Below are 11,719 nucleotides of genomic sequence, written 5' to 3' on the forward strand. Positions count from 1 at the left end.
AAAAAAAAAGGATACTATAATGTTACTAGTTAAAACAGAGTTAACTCTAGAATTGTTCTATTTTCAGTGTTTTACCAGACATAATTTATTTTTAATTTCAAGAGATTTTTATTATGTTGGAGCTAACTTTTGACCATTTGTTAACTTACATTCTTATGAGTATAGTATAATTCTGGACAAAGGGCTATTTTGGAAAGTTACATATAGAATATAAAAGAGCATATGCTTTGAATTCTAGGAAATGTGGGTTCTAATTCTATTCTAGATCATTTCTCAGTTCTCACAGCTTCTGTTTTCTTATCTATAAAAGGAGGCTGATGAAACTTGCTTGCCTCACAGGGTTGCTAATGGTTATTACACCTGATTGATTGGCAATGGCTGCCACCCCATACTACTGTAGGAGTGGGCTGTCAGGGGATTAAGTAGAGACAGCAGTCATGCCATTGTGTTTCTCTTCTCTGAACTCCTGTTTCCTTTTCATAGCCAAGTTTCTCAAAGAATAAACTGCAGTCATCAGCTTCACTTTTAATCTCTCATTTTTGTCAAAAAATCAGTAGTAGTTAGTATTTTTTTTATTATGACTATATAAATGTTCTTCAGTATGAGTCAGGTAATCATTACTATGAATATATTTTTCTCGAACAGCTTTCCATCCTCCTTCGGAATGATAATTGCTTTATTTTTCTGTTTGTTTTGTTTGCTGTTGTGTCTATCACTAATTCTTTCCCAAACTCTTCAATAGAACTGTAAAATTCCTCTCAATATGGTAAACACTTAAGGTAATCTGTCAAATCCATTTTAAAGCCTTTTCCTTTTTCTTGGAGATACTCCTCTGGGAGCCCTTTTGTTTTCCTATTCTAATCTGGACTGGTTGCCGTCTAGGCCTCTGCAAAGCTTTTGTCCCATCTTTTCCTTTCCTCATCATCCTAGGAATTTCCTGTACTTCTGTTTTGAATCATGTTTCCTGGTTCCTGTGTTTTCTTCTTTCTTGATTTATTCCCTTGTTTTGGTATAGCACATCCTCTACCATGACCTCCCATTCCCACTCACCCCAGCCATCCAGCACCAGATCCTCTTCTACGGAAACTTTCTTCAAACACCTGTGAAGCTTCTACTCTTCTTTCAGTTCCCCTGTTGGACTGACCTCACGCTTCTTTGTGCTTCAGCAGCACACTCTTGTCATAGCCTTGTTCCATCGTAGGACTGAGCACCTGCTCTACATGTCAGGCACTGTGTTCAACACTAGGGAGTCCAAGGGTAAGAGAATGAGGTTCTTGTTCCCAAGGAAGTGCTAACGGATAAGAACACCTTGGTTCTCACTGGAGACAGTACTGCCCCCTAGCGGCCCTTTTGAAAAAGTGGGGGAAGTTTTTGGTTACCACAGTAATGGGGAAGGTACAGCTGACATTTTGTAGTCAAGAGCCCTGAACACTGAACGTCTTATATGTCCAGCACAACTTTAGAATATTCCACCAGAAATTCATGTGTGAAAATCTATTGATAATTATCCAAACCTGGGACCCAACTCCATTTTACACATAAACTACTCTTGGCACTTTTACATTGTCGTTGCTTGTGCAGCAGATAACAGCTATTGTTGTCCGTCAATGTGGGTTTATAGACAGTTTTTTTTTTTCAAAATATCATGTGTTTATACAAAAATTAAGACTCCCTTGGATGATAGATTATTTTGTAAATCATGCAGTAACAATGAAGAATATAAATTACCATATCCTATAAGTAAAAGTAAGATAACTTTCTAGAGTAGATGTTAAAAAAGGTTCTGTTCATTGTTGTGTGGATGTGTTTTTATATTGGCGTATAACATACAGTGCATAGCTTGATGAATCCATACACATGCATACACATAAACACATGTAACTGCCACTTTGATCTAGACATGCTGAATGTCTGCATGGTAGGGAAACATAGGACAAACTTATTTGTAAACAGTATATTTTCAAATAACGTGTGTATTATGCTTTCATGTATATAATAAGTACAATTGAAAGTATCCAAAAAGTCTAGAAACAGGAAAATAGTGTATTTATTATGTATTAACAATTGGACCCATTGCCTTAAATTTAGAAATATTTTACCTAAAAAGGTAATTTGAGTTTAAAGAAAAAGATATTGGGTATAGTATCTGAAAATGTAACTAACACATATTGATTCTGCTTCCTGACTTTATGGATAGTCTGTACTTTGTAACATTTTCAGTACCCAAAGCAGTTTCCTTACCTTCCTTTCTAGTTAGCAATCCCTGGCCACCAGAGGTAACCACTATTCTAACTTACATCATCATATTTCTTCAAATATTCTTTCTCTATTAGTCAACATGTGCAGGAAAGGTAAATAAAACTAAAAAGAAACAAACTAAATAAACGAATCTTTGCAACCAGAGCTGCATTTTATCAGTCTATGAAATGTTTTAGGTTCAATTACAACTTTCATACTCCTTTTTTTTCAAAGGACAATTAATTAGCATTTCCAACAGCATTTTTAATGGAAAAGGATTTTGGTACAGTATATGGTTATTACAAAAGCAACAAAGCTGATGGGAAATATGTTATAGAAGATTTGAGAGTCCTTTTAAATAGGACTAGAACCAAATGTTACTAAGTTAATGGAAAGCTAAAATGTAGGAATCTCATTTTTTAAAATAATAATTTTTTTCTTTATTATTTTTTTTTTTTAGAGAGAGAGCATGTACGTGGGGGTGGAAGCGGGGGTGGGGGACAGAGGGAGAGGGGGAGAGAGAAGTTCTTAAGCAGGCTCCATCCCCAGTGTGGATCCCAATGTGGGCCTCAGTCTCACAACCCTGAGATCATGACTTGAGCTGAAATCAAGAGTCAGATGCTTGGGGTGCCTGGGTGGCTCAGTCATTAAGCGTCTGCCTTCGGCCCAGGGTCCTGAGATCGAGCCCCGCATAGAGCTCCCTGCTTAGCGGGAAGCCTGCTTCTCCCTCTCCCACTTCCCCTGCTTGTGTTCCCTCTCTCGCTGTCTCTCTCTGTCAAATAAATAAATAAAATCTTAAAAAAAAAAAAAAAGTCCGATGCTTAACCGACTGAGCCACCCAGGCACCCCAAGACATGATTTTAAAATACTTCCTATTATTGCTGCACTAAATACTAAAAATATATTTTTGTAATATAGATTATATGATTTTAAAACTTTAATATTAAAAAATCTGTTTAAAATTCTGATTGTATTTTTAGATCATTTGTGTTTATTCTTATTCAGAATCTATCCCCAGAGAGCTATCCATAGTCCAGAACTGATTCATAGCGATCAACCACATATCTTCTCTATGGTTTCTCACATTCTCATTTTGGCCCAGTCTATCCTGTGTTCCTCATTGCCTTTTGATAGTATGATCACTGAAGTCTTTTTAAGTAAATGTGTATACTAAATGTAGTCTGAATTATGGGGGAATTGCAGAGTAGGATTTAATCTTACACCTTCCCATATTATAATGTAGGGAATTATTTTGACATGACATTTTTAATAAGGCCATTTCATTTGTAGAAATACTGCACCTTCTAATTTTCACCATTTCTTTTTTTTTTTTTTTTTAAGATTTTATTTATTTATTTGACAGAGATAGAGACAGCCAGCGAGAGAGGGAACACAAGCAGGGGGAGTGGGAGAGGAAGAAGCAGGCTCATAGCGGAGGAGCCTGATGTGGGGCTCGATCCCATAATGCCGGGATCACGCCCTGAGCCGAAGGCAGACACTTAACCGCTGTGCCACCCAGGCACCCCAAATTTTCACCATTTCAACAGCCTATACTTTGTCTCAGTAGGTTAGCCATACTTCGTATTTTCTCCTTATCATATTCAAATAGTATAGTCTGTTATTTCTCATAAAAAACCACTAATTTTTCTATTTCTGTTTATCTGATCTTTTGTTTTCTATGTAGAATGACTTCTAATATAAATTTTCTTAAATCCAAACTTATAATAATAGGTACAACTATTTGAGTACTTCATTATGTCTTCTGATATGGTTGGATATGAACATATTAAACATATTCAATAATATTATAAATGTCTATTTTCCTTTGCATTTTTATTTATACGTACAAAAATCTATGAATTTTTTTTTGGAATAGTAAGGGAACTTTACGAAATATGTTCTAAAGGGGGAGGTTGGATCTGATAGGGTTGAGAAACCATTCTAAACACATCAGTGCGATGAAGTCTTCCAGGTACTCTGATGGCACTGTCAGGACACAGTGGCAGTCTGTAGCCCGGGAATGCTCAGTTCAGGCAGAGGGTAGAATCCGTGGCAGGAATCATGGAAATGCGAGGCTGCACAGGAGAAGTTTGAGCCGATTTTGAACAAGTACTGGTTGGTTTCTGTGTGTTTCTATGTCTCTCTTCTAACCTGCAAGTTCCTTGAGGGGCAGAGACCATTTTTCCTGATTCTGAGTCCCTAGTGCTGGGCCTAGCCCACAGAAAATACATAATAAATGTTGGAAGAATGGACAACTCCCACACAGGTGTGTAAGTGTGAGGGAGAGAGCTGAAGGGTGGGGCTGGCCAGAAGTCAAATTGCTGCCAGAGTACCAAGAGATGGATCACGTATTTGCCGTACTCAGAAGAAAATTTAATAATTGCCTAAGTACTTTGGGGGAAATCTCCTTAAATCTTAAAAGAATTGAAATTAGCATATTATTCTAAGGCAAGGGTCCTTAGAATAAAGGGGGATTATGAACTTGGATAGAAAAAAATTACATTATTTTTACTAACCTCAGACTGAAATTTAACATTTCCTTCAATGTTAAATGTAGGTCACAGTGGTAGTATTAGCAGTACCTGTAATGTTTTTTGCTACTAAAAGCCATAGATATTTTCAATTTCATTTGTTGCAGGTACCTCACAATATTTTTATGCTCATTATTTTTATATCATGGTGATTATTAGACCTGCCACTTGATCTTGTTATTTAAGCCATTAATAAAGAAGCTCATGTATTACCTATCATAACTTCGTAATAATTATATTTTTAAATTTTATTTTAAAACATTCTGAAATTCTAGAGTAAGCAAAAACAGTGTTATAATGATAGAAATCAGATGAATGGTTGCTTCTTGTAGAGAAGGTTGATTGGGAAAGGGACACAAAAGAACTTTCTAGGATGATGGAAGTGTCCTATGCATGGTATGCATATATTACAGATGACTGAATATTAAGCTTGAGATCTACATTTCACTGTATGTAAATTACACCTCAATTTAAAAACTAATACATTTAGAACTATTCTTAGAAGGTGTCTGTAGCCTTTATCAAATTGCCAAAGAAGTCTGGTAGCAAAAATGGTTAAGAACCCTTTTTCTGAGTCCATCCTGTTGCCTTTGCCTTTCTCTTTCTTTGAGTACCCTCTTTCTCCCAGTTACTTTTGCTATTCATTTCCTTTTTTTTTTCTAAATTTGTTCTCACTTTTTGACCTAAGGAAAGTCAGAAAAGAAAAATACAGCTCTGAAAGAAATTTTTTGCTTGGTTATTTGCCACTTTCTTGAAGCCAGTAAGGCTGTAACTTTCCTAACATGGTTATGTATTTGCTTAGACTTGAAGTAATTTCTAGTGACAACTACACTTCTCAAAACTAATTTGTAGATGATTTCAAAATGGAATGATTTTTCTTATCCAGTTTTGCTTGGAGTTTTAGTAGGATTTTTATCCCTTTATATCATTGAATATGCAGTTCTATTGTGAAGTAGCCATGAACATTTATAACAAAGATTGGAAGGAAATAAAATGTATTAGGAATCAGAAAAGCACCAAGGAAGGAAGGAAAGAAAAATTAATATTACTGACAGTCTAATCCAGGTTTTTCCCCCCCAGAAATCCCATCTAGGTATTGTTGACACAGTGTGATATTGTATGTTCCGAATTCAAATATGTTTTACTTACATAAGACTCAGAGTAATACAAATATCAAATATTAGCCTATATCTATTTTCAAATGTGATGACAGGGCTTGACGATGTTAAACACAGTGTAGATACGTATAGAACAAACATTGGGCTATTATTGGCACACAGTGCTAAGCCTACTCCTAATATAACTCTTGTTGCCTACCATAACTGTTAGTTTTACTCTACTATTCTAACATTTCTTTTTATTTATCTAAATAAATTTAATAGGACACTCATTTTAATAGATTACAAAGTATTTTAAGAAAGATTGAGCTAAGGTGGATAGTCCTAACTGATTTTTGTCCAAATAGCATCTGTGTCTTTTATGACTTGGTATTAGATAAAAAGCCTAAAATACTATTTGGCGGTTTCTTTGCAGCCTCTCGTGTGGAAAATTTGAAATGCAGAGGAGAAACAATAGCTAAGGAGATCAGTGAAGCCATAAAGGTAAAACCTACATGCTAAAAAGTTATAAAATGAACAAAATGTAGCTAGGTATTTGCTTTCAGCGTCCATATGTATTTTAGTCTTTTGTAACAGGAATTCTCAGTAGTCTCTTAAGTAGATCTTTAATGAATTTATTAAAGTGACAATAACATTGAGAATAACTAACATTTAGTAGGCACCAGTATGTGCCCAGTATTATATCTAGCTGCTTTGAACACTGATTATATTTTTGAATTCTGAGAGTTAGCAGTCTATCAAACAATTTTGGATAATAATAGCACCTAACATTTAGTGAGCATTTATGGGTCAGGCACCATCTAACTACTTTACAGATATCACTTTATTTAATCCTTGCAATAACCCTATAAGATAGATACTGCTAATTTCCCTATTTTATAGTTGAGAAACTGAGACACAGAGAGGCTATAGATAGCCCAAATAAATAAATAGTCAGACTTAAACCCTGGATATTTGGCTCCCGAGCCTATATTCTTAACCACTATATTATGCTGCACACCCAACTTGGATATCTTAATATTATTATAATAAAATAGCTTATATTCTTGACATTTATTTTATGCATACAGGAAAACATTTGGATTTCTAGTGTATGAAAACTATTTTAAAACTCCTCTGAATATCCCATGTTCTGATAATTTTCTATAACATTCTTTTGTGGTTTGTATTGATTCCATGATTTTCTGGTACTCATAGCATTTTCATTATCAGGAGTTGGCAAACTGTGGCAGGCAGGCAAAAACCCAGCCTGCCACTTGTCTTTGTAAATAAAACTTCATTGGAACACAGCTATTTCCATTCATTTATTTATTGTCTGTGGCTTCTTTACATTGCAATGGCAGAGTTGAGTAATTGTGACAGAGGTGTAAGGCCCTTTACAGGAAAAATGTACTGATTCCTGCTCTTGATGATCAAGATTTCTAAAACACTTATTATCTTAAAATATGGAATTTCAGACATTAAATCCTTGGCTCTGAAATTCTGTTACTTCCTGCTGCCAAAGTTTTATTCTACTACCAGTCATCGTAGGAATAGAATATTTTTTTTTAGTTTTAATTTTTGGTTAAAATCCTCAACTAACATTGGCATTTTAAGGTAAAACCAAATATCCATGACCCAGATAATTAGGTCTTAGAAAAAGCTTTGACCTGAAGAATGAAAATCTAGAGGGTTGTATTTGTCTCTGTGTGTTTGCGTTCCAACCTGAAATTAACGTTAAGTATTACTGTTGTTTGTTTAAGTCCTTGCCTGCTTTAATTGAACAAGGAGATGGATTTTCCCAAGTTTTAAAGATGCAGCCTATTATCCAGCTCCAGAGAGTCCACCAAGAAGTCTTTTCCGGTTGTTCTAGGAAACCAGATGTTAAACCTGAGAGCTTTATAACACGAATAGAAACCACACCAACAGAGACTTCAACCAGGAAAGCCACTGACCTGGTCCTGAAAAGAAGGCGAACTAGAGACTGCCCCCAGAGAAAATGGTATCCGCTGCGGCCAAAGAGAATTAATCTTGACACATAAGCTCTTCTTGTTTGTCTTGAGAGTTAAAATTTGGCACTGTCAACATTTAGATAACAGCCTAATGCCTAGACAGGACTTCATTTAAAAAGACAAGTAATTCTTTAACTAGTGATTCCTTTATACAAATATAGTAGCTCTATGCTGGGATATAATGTAACAATTGTATTTCCTCATCATTTCGTCTTTAGTAGATGAAAAGTATATCTTTTGAATATTGGCACAAAGCCCATCAGTGGGCATTAAGAGTGCAAGCTTTTACGGTCCTTAAATGTAATCCGCTCTTGGCTGCCTGACAGCTTTTGTGGAGGGTCACGAGAAACACATTCTCTTGGATTTCTAGTATACATCTTTCTTTTAAAAAGAGCAGTGTCATAGTTGTCTCTGTTTAAGTGCTGAAAGTAATCATCAGTTCTGCTTAGGAGCCAGGGGCAGACAAAATTGTGTTTTTCCCCCAATGCAGTTTGATTTATCACACTGATATGCAGATGAGAAGACTGGCTTTGACTTTGCTACTCCAAGTTCAGCTAATTTGGATTTGTGGTATTACTTTTAGGATTTTTTTGTTTTTGTTTTGTTTTGTAAGACAAGACAACTTATTTATATAAGACTCTCTCTTAGAAATAAAAATTGGCATGTAGCCAGTGTTTCTTGTCCACACTTATTTTCCACAAGCCTTTCAACTTTTAAACATTATTTGACTTGGGACTAAGGGTTTCTTTTCAGGATTTCTCATTATATCTTTGTACATGATTGCAGTTCAGAAATATATATTGGATTAAAAATTGACAAATTGTTATTGTGGAACAAATATAGATGCAGTCATACGGAACTATTTTACATTTAAGGACATTTCTTTATCAAGGATGTTATTGGTAGAAGGCTGAGAAAGCTCTATCGCTGTAGTTTCTTATAGCTCTTACTGTGTCTCTTCCTCACATTAATACAATGTAGACAGGGTCATCTAACTTTTCTCCTTTGCTGACTGTATAACTTCATTCATTTGCAGAGGAATTTACTAATCATTACGTTGGGAAATCTGTACTTACTTATGTCTTAACAATCATAAATGTCTAACTGTGACAAAGTCTGTCTCAGTGAAGAAGATTTACAAAGCCACTTTATTGCACTCTGTATTTTATGTTACAATTTCAGATCTTTATGTTTGTAATAGCAATGTGTTTTTAATTAAAATAATGTACAAAGACTGGAATCTTGATACTGTGTATTTTTTAGTTGTTGTAGACATCTTGAACTCAGCTTTAGGTGAATGGTAGGTAAGCATCCTGCCTTTCAGAACATACTAAGTTTCCCTTTAAAATTGTTTTGAAGCTACAGAATATTGTTATTCTAATGTAGTGCTATGTTTTTATAGTATAAAATTCTGTGTGATTTGTTTCATTTCAATAGCCTGTAAACAAAACAATTATTGTTAATTCTCCTAGATTAGATAATTGCATTGTGATTATATAAGAAAACGTCTTCCTTTTTTAAGAGATACATATTGAGATACATAGAATTTAATGACTTGATGTCTTGTGTTTGCTCTAAAATATGTCAGCAAAGAAAAAAAGAAAAGGAATAGATTAAGTAAATGTGGCAAAAATCTTAATAACATTGGATCTGTGTGATATAACCATCCTTTTATTCTTGTGCCTATTTGGAAATTTGCATAATTAAAAATAAAAGTTTGTTATATTTTAAATTTTCCCGACAACTGAAACTTGAAATCCCCCAGAGAGCCCAGAGTGTCACTCCACAATTATAGCAGAGTTCCAAATGAAATACCAGTGGGAAGGACATTATATTAGCATTATTAACTAGGATAAGCATGGCCAGTATCAGTAAAAGTATTGGGTAAGTATACTTTTTTTTTTATATTAATTAATTTATTTTTTTAGTAATCTTTATACCCAACATGGGGCTTGGACTCACAACCCCAAGATCAAGAGTCACATGCTCTTCAGACTGAGACACCTAGGTGCCCAAAGTATACGTTTTTAGGAAGAGAAATTGGATTCCCGCATAAGCCAAGAATTAGATAATGAAAAGTAAGAAAGTCTATAGTTGTAAGCAATGTTGAAGGAAAACAAAATCAAATGTTGGCCTCCTTATGGTAAAAAGAAGACCAGATTGGTTGAAGTCTTAAAACTTGCTTTCAACCAAAACAATACAAAAAAAGCACAGCACAAGAAGGTCAAATCCAGTTCCAAGGGAGAGAGAACATTGTTAAAGTGGCTGGTTTCTGAAACAGGAGAAGGAAAATCTGTTTTCTAAACTTCAGCCATTGGAAACTATATTAGTCTGATTGAGTTGCTATAACGAAATATTAGACTGGACGGCTTCAAAAACAAATTTATTTCTTACATCTCTAGAGGCTTAAAGTCCATGACCAAAATGCTAACAAATTCAGTTTCTGGTGCGGCCTCTCTTCCTTTGTATATGCGTGCCGATGGCAGGGGAGAGCTGGTATCTCTTCTTATAAGGACATTAATACTGTCGGATCATGGTCCCACCCATATGACCTTATTTACCCTTAATTATTCCCTTAGAGGACGCATCTCCAAATAGAGCCCACCTTGGGGGTTAGGGCTTCATCTAGGTATTTTGAGGGGACACAAACATTCAGTCCATAACAGCAGACAACAGAAATCTTATCCTAGACCTTCTTCTCTGGGTCATTATGGCTTGGGCTGCATAAAGAACAAAGTCAATAAAAAACATTTTGTTTGCTTCAAAATATAGCTGTCTCTAAAACTGAACTTGTTTGACTTCTGTTGAAGGGCATGGTTTTTCCTTCTCCCCCTTCACAGTCATCCATTCAACAAATACATGTTAAGCTCCTACTCAGTTCAAAAGTCAGAAAGGTCGAGAGCATAGTCTCAGAACGAGATCATCTATTAATTATTATTAGTTCATATTATTAGTTCATATTATTAAATAGTATTGGAATATTGGAGTATTAGAGTTACTTAGCCTCTCTGTGCTGCTGTTTCCTCTAATGTAACATGGGGACGATGGTAATACCTACATCATAGGGTTATTATGTGAAGTAAATGTGTTCATGATGTAAAGTCCGTAGGCTAGTACGCGGCACATAATTTACATAGTGAGCATTCTATAAGCACTTTTACTACTTGGTTTGATGAGGGAGATGAAAACACTCCTAGGATAAACATTGTCTTCAAGAAGCCCGTATGCTAATGAGGAGAATGAGCATGTAAACAATGATCACACAAAGCAGCTAATGCTATAAATACGTATATGTGGCAGACTTTGGGAAGAAGTCGTGAAAGTCTTTGTAGAGGTGACATTTCAGCAGTTTCGAGTGTTTTAGGCAAATAATCAGGAAGATCCCTGGCAGTGTGAAGAGAATTTCCCAAGGCAGGTGGTTGGGAGAGAGCATGGTGTACTGAGGACCATCAGGTAAGGCTATATGTATAGGTCTTGTCTAAAAAGTCTTGCTATAGGTGAACTTGAAGAGAGGCAGGGTCAGCTCCAAAGGACTTTGTACTTTTTAGAATTGGCAATGAGGAGCCATTCGACAAAGGAGGGGAAAGGAAGGAGAAATCTGTTGAGTCCATTTTTCTTGTGTAGCACTTACCCCCAGAAAGGAAGAACGAGAGAAACAACACACTCATCTGATGATGAAACCAGGAGGTATATTGCCTAGACCATAGCATATGAAGAAGGAATGTGTATGGAGGAAACAGTAATGAATTAGCAGATCAGAAGATCAAATGTAAGTGTCTGCAGAGAGAGACTGGTAAGTGAAATTTGCCAGTTCGCCCCCAGAATCTGAAAGAATGGAGGA

General features: G+C 35.6%; 1 protein-coding gene across 1 annotated transcript in view; it reads left to right on the forward strand.

The window, feature by feature from the left end:
• The window catches only part of NSL1 (NSL1 component of MIS12 kinetochore complex), a 34,486-nt gene extending 25,373 nt beyond the window's left edge, over positions 1–9,113 (forward strand). The window contains exons 5-6 of the mRNA XM_008701162.2: positions 6,303–6,370; positions 7,630–9,113. Of these exons, the coding sequence (XP_008699384.1) occupies positions 6,303–6,370; positions 7,630–7,908 (347 nt within the window). The 3' untranslated portion in view covers positions 7,909–9,113. The remainder of the gene's footprint in view (positions 1–6,302; positions 6,371–7,629) is intronic.
• Positions 9,114–11,719: the final 2,606 nt, after the last annotated feature.

This window comes from Ursus maritimus, unplaced genomic scaffold, assembly GCF_017311325.1.
Source record: "Ursus maritimus isolate PB19 unplaced genomic scaffold, ASM1731132v1 scaffold_2, whole genome shotgun sequence".
Lineage (NCBI taxonomy): Eukaryota > Metazoa > Chordata > Mammalia > Carnivora > Ursidae > Ursus > Ursus maritimus.